This window comes from Rhipicephalus microplus, chromosome 1 (genome assembly GCF_043290135.1).
Source record: "Rhipicephalus microplus isolate Deutch F79 chromosome 1, USDA_Rmic, whole genome shotgun sequence".
NCBI lineage: Eukaryota > Metazoa > Arthropoda > Arachnida > Ixodida > Ixodidae > Rhipicephalus > Rhipicephalus microplus.
In genome coordinates, this window is record NC_134700.1 from 188,979,762 (window position 1) to 188,992,463 (window position 12,702).

The 12,702-nt window shown below is 47.0% G+C and overlaps 1 protein-coding gene across 3 annotated transcripts in view; it reads left to right on the forward strand.

The window, feature by feature from the left end:
• Positions 1–7,119: 7,119 nt before the first annotated feature.
• LOC119177741 (uncharacterized) overlaps positions 7,120–12,702 on the forward strand; it is a 73,388-nt gene continuing 67,805 nt past the window's right edge. The window contains exon 1 of one of the 3 annotated variants that reach the window (XM_075888941.1): positions 7,120–7,525. In XM_075888941.1, coding sequence (XP_075745056.1) covers positions 7,186–7,525 — 340 coding nt within the window. In that variant the 5' untranslated portion in view covers positions 7,120–7,185. Of the gene's footprint in view, positions 7,526–12,011; positions 12,282–12,702 lie in introns of those variants that run through there. The other 2 variants (XM_075888939.1, XM_037428913.2) reach the window with 2 other exon arrangements.

The window sequence follows — 12,702 nt, forward strand, 5'->3', positions numbered from 1 at the left end:
ACGGGATGTGTTTCTCTGTATTCAGTGAGGTTGCATTTTGTACCGGAAATCATGTGAGTGTGCGTGTGTGCGCGCGCACGGATAGAATAGACGGCTCGTCCGGTACGATTACTAATCCTTACGCGGAGCGAGACGAAGGTCGCCCGCTAAAGGGGGGGGGGTAGGAACAAGTGCAAGCAACAGGTGAGGCAAGCGGCATCACGCAGTGTGTCACTGTGCACACAGCACGTGCATCCCGGCTTCTTGTGCTCACTTTTTGTGGAGTTAGCGAGTAATGTGCCAGCCGCCCGATTCTGAACTTGATATACGAGTACATGCGAGCACGTATATAATGATGACTGAAGCTTTCACTCTTTAAACTTCCCTGTCCTTCCTCTTTCGATCCTCCTCCTTCACTCTTTAAGTGAATCCATCAGCTTTGAGTTCGTGAAAGAGCCAGTAGCGCCTGTCATATTGTGGCCACCTGCTCTCCTGTAAAGCTCGTCTGACGACACTGCAGGCAGGTGAGCTGGAGCATTTCTGGGATCCGATACAATTGCACAACAGCTCTCGTTGGTATGGCAGGTGCAAACATGTCTGCGGTAGCTCAGCCATGGTCCCCTCGCTGACTCCCAAGGCGATGGCCAACACGGCCTGGCAGCTCACCTTCCTGCCAGGCAGCGCCTTCAAGAGTCGCCAGGCCAGGAGGTTTCCGATTCGGCATCTGATGGTAAAGCACAGGCTAGTCTAGCTGTCACTGCGTTGGATGCAGTCATCCAAGTGCCGCAAAAGCATCCAATCCATGCCGCTATACCTGTTGTCTGGCAGGATATACGTTGGGCAAATATAGGTCGGGAGCACGAGTGTTGGGTTGGACAGAGCACTGAACCGTGGAGGCCCTTCTGCAGGCCATGGGGGCCACCAGTAAGTTTTGATATTCCCCCGCCTCGCCACAGAACCTCCTGAACTTAGTCCGGTCTGTAACCATGTAGGTACGCGCTATCGGCTTCCCCCAGGTGTGAGGCTCAGCGCTATATAAGTGGTCAGGGCCCCACGTACCAGGAAGGGACGCAGCCCACGAATGGCTACTCTGTGTTGAGGTTAGTGTAAGGTTGGCGGCAGTGCTAAAGCAGGATTCCTGGCAGACATATAGGCATGCTGCCCGAGATGCATCCACAGCCGCTTTATGCGTGAGGAGTCCCAGAAGTTTTTAGGACGAACGCCCACGCTCAACGCGGCCGTGTTTAGGCGCCTGAGACGCACGGTGCGGTGCAGCATTCGAGGGGGCCATAGCAGTAGCGAAGTCGCCGACTGTGACCACGGAGTGCGCCAGGTTGCTGCGCGCGTAAATAGCGGGCGTTGACTTCCCAACCTTGCGACATAGGTTCAGGCATAGAGTATACATGTTGCAGCTTCTTATAGGACAGAAGGTGGCCCCAGAGTACCCAAGAAAGCCGGCCGCCGGGGCTCCTCCGCTACAACATAGAAATATGAAAAGACAGAGAGCAAGGGGATAAGGTAGAGGAAAAACACACAAAAAATAGATTTGGATATAGGGAACAGGCATTGACAGGTACAGTATAGTACAGCTGGGGTGGGAAACAAAATTGAGGTTCAGGGGCAGGAAAAAAGAAGAGGGTGATGCAAACAGTTCCGCTGCTTCACCGGTCTTCGCACCATAAATGCACAGCTGCCCTAATTTTAATCCTTACTTGGCCTTGACAATGGTAGCAACCAGTTGTTTACATTATTTGTCTTCTTCAGCATGACTGACAAAATATTTCTTCGCGCATATCAGGCGCACTTCTCGTTCCCTGTGTTTTTTCTTTTTTCTTAGCTTTATAGTCCGAGAAAGTGGTATATCATTTGATAAAGGTGTCCAGCAACAATGAATTAAAAATGAGTGAAATGGCAGAGAACTTCGTGAAAAATATTCTTTGTGATAATATTATCTCGAAACTTGCTCTGCGAGCGTTAATCATTGCTAACATAGTCGCAAGGTGCGCAATGCGTTAAATATACGTATCTCAACGAGTACGGACACGTCCAGTTATTTTGGCTGCGAAATGTGTTCCCAATCGCTCAACAATATAATAATACCTTGGGTTTGACCTCCCCAATACTACGATATGATTATGTGAAACGCCGTAATGAAAGGCTCCGGGAAATTTCGACCACCTGGTGTTCTTAAACGCGCACGTATATCTCTAAGAAAACGGGCTACCCCGAAACCAGAAAGCACTCTTCGTAGAATTTCGCTGTCGATTTTACCCTTCTGTATGTAGAGAGTTCTGGTGGACTTCCTATTCATGTACGTGCTCATGTGCGTAATTACACTCTAAAAAAATATCGAGTAAAAAGGGTGTCTTTTTGTCCCAACACAATAATCGTCATCGGTCTTGCGTGCGCTTCCTTTCTTGAAAACTCGGCGCTGGCCACTTTCCTATCAAGAATGCAGTGTAACCCTGATAATGGGCATGTCGATCGTGACAGGAATGTACCGGGCGCGGGGCGATAGCGCAAGGATGGAACGCAATATATATAGATGACGATTATTGTTGTGGGACAAAAATACACTCTTTTTACTCGCTATTTTTTTTTTAGAGTGTAGGGGTCAATTTAGCGAGACCTATAGACGGTTTCGCTGTTTGTAAACAAACCGGCTCGCGCCGAACGGCTATATACCCCGCCTTCTGGTGCGGAACTTCCGGCAATGTGATTTCAATGGCTCCGGTGGTGTATTCGTGGTGTGTTTGAATTTTCTGCTCTATTATTTCAGGCGCATTCCTTCGGATGTGCTTGGAGCAGGGTCTAGCGGCTAATTGAAGGGGCTCGACGTAGCACACGGCAAGCACAGGCGCGGCCACTGCTGCAGGTTACGCGGCTATAGCGGGGCCGACGGGCGCCGCGCAAAATATTCGTCGTGGCCTTCCGAGGAGTCCGGACCCCAGCTCCATTTTACCTTTGATAGTAGTCGTGCCTACACAAAGAGAAAATGCATAAATTGCAGTACAAGTTTGTCAGCGAACTTAGTTGGGCCAGTTGGTTCTGCATGTCGACGATGTGGATATGCGCTTTGAAGACGCGGACCGGGAATTGACAGCGCACACCTGTCTTTTCCCTGTCCACGTCTTCAAAGCGCACCCACATCGTCGATGTGCAAGAAAAAAGTGAAGTTGTTCAATTCAGCTTTTCGACTAGAACTGTAAACCTTCCTCCTGTTGAGCCCCGAACATATTTGTATTTTCCCCTAAGGTTAAAACGCCTGTTTCTGCACCTGTGCCACACCGGGCACCTTTTGAAGAGATCAGCGGCTATCGGAATCGCTCGCAATCCGAAGTGTTCGTGTGACTGATAAATTATAAAATTTACTGATGTGATGACGTAAACTGCGGCTGTAGGGTCACGTGAACAATTATGTTTTACTCACGAGTGAGCTATTCATGAACCAAATTTTCGAGTTGAACTTACCTAACCCGGCAGTTAATCTTCACACCCAAAAGATAAATGAGCTTAAATTTGGCGATGTTCATTAGCGGCAGAAATACCGGCGATGAGTCATTTGCTCGCACATATGAGAGCCGACTCGCCGACGTCGCTTTCGAAAAAAATCAAATGCAACGACAACGAAACGTGGCGATTAATGTGTGGCGATTAATGTTTAGCGCGGCTACTTTGTGTCCCATTTGTTTCGAACAGAACGCATCATTTATATAAATCAAACTATAAAAAAAGGCAGATCCCACGTACAGTAGGAATCGATGCTATGCGAAGCACGACTGAGAAATGTTGATACGTCACTTTAAAATCAGCACAACGTTACGAGTTGGCGGTAAATGATGCCTTACATGACTTCGGTGTCATGATTATCATGTGTGGATGTGTCGTTTACCTTCGTCATCTATTCACGTCACGTGATAGCAAATTTAGTATATGTGGAGCTAGCGAAACGGCCGCGAGCACGCATTGAGCGTGGTATGTTGTCATATTCTTATATGACACACGTGTCAGGATTATCATGTTTGCACCAGTCATATATTTCGTCATCCATTGACGTCACGTAACACCAAATTCGGTATATGTGGAGCTATATAACAAAACGGCCGCGAGCACATCATTAAGGGCTCAATGTACTCCAATGTAGCGTTGACGCGCGCGCACGCTGGGCACAGCGACACTACTTTAGCAAAACGCGAAGACTCCATAGTCTGCTGACGCCAGGCGCGACCAGCGTCCGTCGGCACGGACCGACGGCAACTGGCGCGAAGTGCGACATCCTGCATTTCACGCCAATGCGTTACCCAGTCAACACCGGGTCTCCCTCTTTTTGGGATGAAGCGACGCCGGACGCGCTGAAACGCGCATGCATCAAAGCAACGCAGCGCGGCGCGTTTGCGAGTATATGGCAGGACCGGCGACTGGCGTTGTAACGCCGGCGTGACGCGACGAAATGAACGCCGGCGAGCACGCGCACCGCGTCACGTCGAAATGTATTGGGGCCTCGACTGTGGCATGCAGTCATGTTCTCGCATGACACGCATCTCATGATCATCATGTTTGCACCAGTCACATACCTTCGTCATCCACTGGTGTCACGCAATACCAAATTTAGCATATGTGAAAGCTAGCGAAACGGCCGCGAGCGCATAATCAGTGTAGCATGTAGTCAAGTTGTTACATGACACGCATATCGTGATTATCATGTTTGGATGTGTCATTTACATATGTCGTCCGTTCCCGTCGCGTTATCCGAGTTTGGTACATGTGAAGCTAGCGAAACGGCCGCGAGCACATCATGAGCGTGGCATGTAGTCATGTTGTTACATGACATGCATGTCTTGATTTTCATGTTATGGGGTCTTTCGCTTGTGTTCGCCATGCATTCATGCCATACCATACCAGTTTTGCAACATGCCATGTGAACGAAACCACCGCAAGTGCTGCAGGACCATGAAATGTAAATCATGACAATCATGCCATATATGTCATGATTTTGATGTGGTGACTAGTCAGATATGTTCTTCATACAGTCATGTTATATTATACGAATTTTGGTATCGATATCTTTATTGGAACGGCCAGGAGAGCTAAAAGTCATAGATAGATAGATAGATAGATAGATAGATAGATAGATAGATAGATAGATAGATAGATAGATAGATAGATAGATAGATAGATAGATAGATAGATAGATAGATAGATAGATAGATAGATAGATAGATAGATAGATAGATAGATAGATAGATAGATAGATAGATAGATAGATAGATAGATAGATAGATAGATAGATAGATAGATAGATAGATAGATAGATAGATAGATAGATAGATAGATAGATAGATAGATAGATAGATAGATAGATACGCTCAAAGTCGCGGAAGTTCGCTACGAAATGCTTCGCATTTAAGAAACGCCTTTGCGATGGATTTTCAATGTTAGCTTCCACGTTTTGCTACCCCTATCCCACGTCAGTACACTTATCTGCCACGGATGGAAGATGAGAGTGACTGATGTGTTCCCGGTAACGGGGGCCTTCGACTAGTCCAACGTCAGAGTATCTCCCCTGTGCCATTAATCTGCGCTCAGCTTTACATTACCTTTGATGAAATCGGCAAAACAAACCTACGCGCTCTTGGTGGGAATCCAGCTTTCTCGCGTGATCGCTGTAATGCAGGCACTCTTTTTATCGTTATCGGGCAGAAAACGGAACGTTTTGACTAGCATATAAAGTTAATTCAGGCATGCAGACTGCGTCCTGGCTTGACACAGCTGTGCTCGAGTTGCCAGCGCTTCATCGAAATTATTTTATCCGCATAAAACACCGAAACACAAGCAGCCGGGTCCAGCAACAAACGCTAAAACCACGCAAAAACAAGCTAAAGCGGAAGTTTCCATAGGTGGTTTCACGGTGAACGCACAATGTTGCCAGAGACTGGCAGGCTCTGGCAAAACCCTCTGTTACCACGCTATCTGCCATCTTTTCTATTCCTTGCTGCGTGTCCCCTGCACCCCCCTCCTACCAAACTTCCATTGCCATGTGGTCGCGACAGTGAAGGAAGCAAGCCGGTAAAGATAGAACACTTTATTAAACAAACTCGTACCCTGAAAAAAAAAAAGAATGACACCCAGATTAAATGATGCAGTCATCATCGCTCGCCAAAAAACTGATCACATGGGCGTAGCTAAAAAGGGGGGTTGAACTCTTCTCATATATATATATATATATATATATATATATATATATATATATATATATATATATATATATATATATATACATACATAACACTTTGCGCAAGCAAACGGGGACACGTGAAGAGAACACAAACGGGCGCTCTTTTCTGTGTCGCTATGTGCTTGCGCAAAAATTTCAAGGTGAAGCTAATAGGGTTGAAAATAAAGCGACTTTGTGCCTAAACTTAACACTTAATTCGTTAAGACCAGTTGCATGCAAGCAGCAAAAGAAGCGCAAGTGGCAATATTCACAGAGAGATGACCAGGTGATACCTCCTCTATCACAGTTCAAATCGAAGCCTTGTAATATTATTCATTAATAAATCGCTTATATAAACAAGAAGGAAAATGATGTCTTGAAATTCCACTGTCTAAACTTGGGTTTTACTCCGTATCAAATAAATGTTCTCAGCTTATTAGCCTCGCAACTGGATTTCAGCAGTAACAATGCCTTCGATGCCGTTTCTGGTTCGACCGAAGCAGAGGAAAGCGTGCGTTTTCAATTCACATACTATTTAAGAATTTCAACCAGACGTGTTTAATGGGCAGGGGGAGGCACGGCCTGCGGACGAGGAAAAGCGGAGCCAAAGGCTTGACAAAACTTGACCAAGCTCAACAAAGCTAAACGAGCTGCTCGTGCCAGTGAGCCCTGCACTGGATCTATCTATTCTTTCTTTCTTTCTTTTTTTTTAATAAACTCGCTGCGCCCTTCTCTTTATTTTTGCGTATAGCAGGCTGTTTCTAAATCGGTCTAGGTCACGTATTAAAATATCTCATCTGATTGCATACAATGACATACGCAATACACTCGTAAGATCCTTCCGGAAATGTGCTTTTTGTTATCGTTTATAAGTTCCCAAGGCACCTAGCAACTATACGTCCCCATTCTCGGCCTGTCATACCCCAATCATCATCTTTATCATAACCAGCCCACGCGCAGCCTGCTTCGCGCAGTCTCGTGTCCCGAGCCCCATGAACGGTTCTGTCGACACAATGCAGCGCGGCAGGCCGGACACCCCTTGCGAAGCGCGACCCTCCCGTAGCCGTCATCGAACGGCAGATGCTTGTACTCCGCTCATGAAGCCAAGCGCCCGCCACAGCGCGGTTAAGGTTGCAGTCGAGTCGACCAAGCCTTGTACGTCGGGCCCTAGCAAGGTCATGCCAACCGCCAAGGCCAAAGGTCATAACACCGAGGCGAAGCCCCGGCACGGGCGCTCTACTAGTCGCCCGCCGCAACCAAGGCCTTCGCGCTCGCAGCAACCGAGCCGGTCGACCTCTTGCAGCGATATCGCGACTGCTTCTGCAATGAACGGTGAGAACTTCTAATCAAACCTTGACTTGGGCGAGTTTGGTCGCCCTCGCCTGCCCCCTCTCGTGCGCACGCCAATGGGTGTGTGCTTGCTTACGTTGCATGGGCGTGCGTGAGCAGCGCACCTGTTCCTTTACCTTTACCTTTCAAGTAATGAACTGTTGAACAATCTCTTTATTGCGTATGGCAGTACTAAATAAACGGTTCTTAGTATTGCTTTAGTGTTAGAGTCGACTTACGTAGAGTACATTGTCCGTATTGGGTGCCAGGTCATGGCAAAACTTGACAACTACTGGCGTTAAAGAGAGGACAGGCAAGGTGTATGGTGACTTGTACCTAATGGAAATAACATATTAAACTACAGCACACTAGGAATTAGCTTCGATGATATCATCATCAGCCTGACTACGCCCACTGCAGAGCAAGGGCCTCTCCCATGATCTGCCAATCAGCCCGGTCTTGTGCTTCCTGCTGGACGTTACACCTGCGAACTTTTTAATCTCATCAGCCCACCCAACTTTCTGTCTCCCCTTCGTACGTTTGCCTTCTCTGTGAACTAAGCCAGTTAGCCCATAACGACCAGCGGTTATCCTGCCACCGTGCTACGTGCCCGGCCCATGTCCATTTCTTCTTCTTGATTTCTACTACGATGTTCTTAACCCCAGTTTGTTCCCTGAGCCACGAGCCACTCTGCTCTGTTACATGTGCATCTATCATTTTCCTTTCCATCACTCGCTGCGTCGTCCTCAATTTAAGCCAAATCCTTTTTGTAGGCCGTCTCCAGGTTTCTGCTCTGTGGTTAAGTACCAGCAAGATGCAGCGGTTATATACCTTAATTAATTTTGAGGGTTAATGGCAGATTGCCATTCATGATTTGAGAAGGCTTGCCGAATGTGATCCATCCATCCTTATTCTTCTAGTTATTTCAATCTCATGGTTCGACTCCAAAGTTAATACCTGTCCTAACTTCCAGCACTTCTCCACCTATCGCAAAGCACTATTTTCCGCCGTGACTGTTGCACATTAGGCCGTTTATTTTGTTCATATTAGTTTTCAGACCTACTCTTCTGCTTTCCGTATCCAGTTCAGCAATCATGAGCTGTAATTCCTTCCCTGAGTTACTCAGCAAGGCACCGTCATAAAGGAATCACAGTTTAATAAGATGCTCTCCATTAACTCAATTCCCAATCTAGGGCCCTGCAAACCTCCTGGAAACACGTGGTGAAAAGCATTACATAGATTGTCACCCTGCCGTACACCCTTCTTTATTGGGATTCTGTCGCTTCCTTTATTGAGAAATATGGTGGCTGTGGATCCGCTGTATATTTATTCCAGTATATTTATAGGGATCGTTGATGCCTTTATTCCGCAGTTACTGCATTACTGCTGTTGCCTCAGTGATATATGAGGAACAAACAGATATATATATATATATATATATATATATATATATATATATATATATATAGTCACCTGTCTTTGTCTAAGTAGCATTGATTTTGTCCAAAATTTGTGAAACTTGAAACGCTTGAATTGGTGTCTAGACAGCCTGCGTCTATAAAGTGGAGCCGCGATAATACAGGGTGTTTCAAGAAATGTGCCCTATATTATCAAAAATCGGTAAAATGCAATATTTGGTCACTACATTTTTCTCTAGCCGCAGGAATCTTGCAATGGCCTAAGACATCATTTTTGACTGCAATGAAAAAGTTAAACAAAAATAACTTTTAATTAGTGGAGCTAAGCACTTACGTCGTACAGAAAAATGAACCTCTACCGGGGTGCGTCACAGCGGGACGTCACTGGCACACGTGCATGATGTGGTTTGCAAAACACCCCCGCTGGTAGCTCAGCGCGGCAGTCATGCGATGTTGGGTTCAAGTTTTTTTTTTTTTTTTCAAAGATTAAGCTGTATGTTACAGTGGTTACATTACCTAAAGCATGTGTCAAATGACATCTAGCAGTGTGGCAAACTGCGTGAAGTATTTGCCAAACTGGCTGGCTGTTTATCTTGAAGAAGTGAACACGCATGGTGGCCTGTGCGAGGAACAGCGGCATCGTCTTCAAAAATGCGCAATGTTGATTGTGGCATGTAGTGTGCGTTGAAAGGCGTCGACAATATTGGTTCACGTTTATGGACGGTTAAATTGATAATATTGTGCGTGCTGTGTGAAATCTAAATAACGATGCGTCTTGTTTGCGAAAACATTGGCACTCGTTGTGAATCGGTGAAGGCAACCGGTTGTCGACTGAACTTTACGATTCGACATTTGAGTCAATTTGAACATGCAATTGACACAATCATCTGCGCACGGATACATCTCGGCGTTCGCGCTGCGTGCAGAAAAAGAATTGCACGACCTCCGGGCTGAAAGATACGACTGCGCATGAACTATAAAAATGTTTACCATTGCCGAAGCTGCATATACGCTTCGTCCCGGTGAGTACAAAGACCCAATAGAGGTATATAACTCGTATTATCGGAGGCCTCATATGGTTTCATATTTGATGATTGATTGATATGGGGGGTTTAACGTCCCAAAACCACTATATGATCATGAGAGACGTCGTAGTGGAGGGCTCTAGAAATTTCTACAACCTGGGGTTCTTTAACGTGCACCCTAATGTGAGCACACGGGCCTACATTTCCGCTTCCATCGTAAATGCAGCCGCCGCCGCCGGGATTCGATACCGCGACCTGCGGGTCAGCAGCCGAGTACCTTAGCCACTAGACCACCACGGTGGGGCATAAGGTTTCATAGAAAGAGCGTTTAAATCTGCAGTGCACATATCACGACGAAAATTCTAAACATGCGTTACCGTCAATATGCCGTCTCCAGAATGTTCGCTTTCGAAGAGGAAAATGTATATTTAATGGCTGCCATCTACGACGAGCTAATCGCCGCAGTTAACCTAACAGAATCATGCAATGACCCTTCTTTTTAGTGGCTTAAAAAAATTCGCCGAAATTTCTGCCGGAGCAAGGCAGACACACGCAGTCCTGCAATGCAGAAAGATCCCGTCAGCGGAGCTTCCTTGCCAACCAGCCCCTGCGCCGCGGAAGAGGGAGGGTATCGTGGGCACGGGGCTCGCAGTGACGTCATGCTGTTTGCAAACAAGGCAGTGGCGGATCAAGCCCCTCATTTTAGGGGAAGGGGGTAACTTGATCTAACACCGGACAAAGACGTGGGGTCGTTAATTTTTAGATGCGAAGCAGCTCTTTGATTAGCCTGTGCAATGCGGTCCGTCCATGTTTCCGTGCCAACTCTCTGCACCCCGTTCCTCCCGCCACAGCTGTTGGAGCGATGCCAAGCAGGTCAAGTAGCAGCTGCGCGTTAACGTCACTTTCTCCCTCACCCGTTTCCGCTGCCGACTCCTCCTAACACACCTGTGGTGTTTCTCCTCCGTCCGCTCCCAACACACCTCTCTCGCTTCACCCCCTCCACCGTCCACAACGCTCGACCGCGCGTCAAGTAGAAACAGCCTTTCGGTTCGTTTATCTGCGATGAAACTTACATCGGGTGTCTTTGCGTTTCCAAGAAACGCGTTTACTCAAATAAATACTACACCGAGTTCCGCTTCAACCCGGTTCTTCCAGCACCCATGTTGACGCCTCGTTTCTGCCGGGTCAACGCCGTGCGCACCGCTGCTGCTTCAGACCCCATCATGGTTGCCTTTGGGGAGAGGGTACATCGTTTGTTTTGTTTTTATTAGCATAACAACCCTAATTATAATATTAATACTGCTAATTTGTGCTCGATGGTCCCACTCTTTCGTCCTATTCGGTTAAAGGAGGTGGACAGTGAGGACTGGATAGAGACGGGACGATGACGCAGGCTCGGAGGGGGAGAGTGAACACCCCCCCCCCCCTTTGTACTAGTCGCCATACCCCATATGGTACCACCACTGAAACAGAAAAAGGTCTACTAAAGTCTTTTTTTTTTGCAAAATAACTCCATGCAGCTTCGAGATTTCCAAAAGTTGGCCTCTAGTATTAATCGCAAAGTAATGCAACTCAACCAAATGAATTGTTGAAACCGAAACCGGAGCACCGATGAACGCTACGAGGGGACGATCGCAATGACACTGTTCAATACAACGATTACAGAGGTGCAGTTCTTCTACGTTCGTTAATGTACGTAAACCATGTAAGTGCCACCCGCACAACGAAGTCTGTTGATGATTGACATAACGATTCACTCACGGCCGCCTGGATCGGCGCGCGTGGTGATCCAGGCGGCTGTGGTTCACTCCGAAAGTCTTCGTGTTTTGGTCTCGGCTTCGTTGATACATGTAGGTATACTTTGTTATTACACAATATTATTAAATGTTACTTACACACGAAAATAAAAAGAAAGATTTGGTTAATTTGTAAGCTTAAGCTTCAAACTTGTGTTCATATGGCCTCCGCTAGTGGCGCCACTAAAGCGCTGAAAACATGGCTGAGTGACCGGAAGTTGCACGCAATTACTCCAGGTAGCATTTCTTAGGGGCGGAAATGAGGAAACCTCAGTCAACCAGCAGAGGCGGTTTTGAAATCAGTCGGTCCGAGGTTGTGTTGTGACCGTTGCTGTATTTATGAGTTCGATCGCCGGAGCAGCCTGTGCGCTGCGAAACGAAGGCTTCTTTCGCGACCGGCGATTGTTGCGCGCAGAAGCTCGCCGTCGCCACAAACGGTTCACTCTTCTCGGAGCACGAAGGCGCATCGTCGTCGTCAGTGAGGCCTCAGGAACTGCGGCCGAGGACAGCGACAGTAGTGGTGAACGAAAATCCCATTTGCTTCTCCTGCCTAGCATTGTGGTTCTTTTTTATCGTAAACACGGCCTCTCATCCGGATGACTACGATCTAAAGTGCCTTACTTCCCTCCTTCGTATTCCGGATGCTTTCCAGCGGTACTGTTTCAGTACCGTTGAAGTGCCTAGCCTCACGATCGGACGTAACGGTAAAAACTTGCGTTTTGATCGTTATATAAGCACATCGTATCGAAATAAGAGAGCCTGCGTACTAACGATATGCACTCGGAAATTCGGGGGCCTGATTAGTAAACAACATTCATAATCTCGAAAGCAGGGGTAGACGGGTGTGTGCAGCCCTCACGAAATTTCGGGTAATGCTCTCGCACTGAAATGCGCCCATGCCACTATTTATTTGCAGTGCAATGTTTTCGTGTTCCTTAACG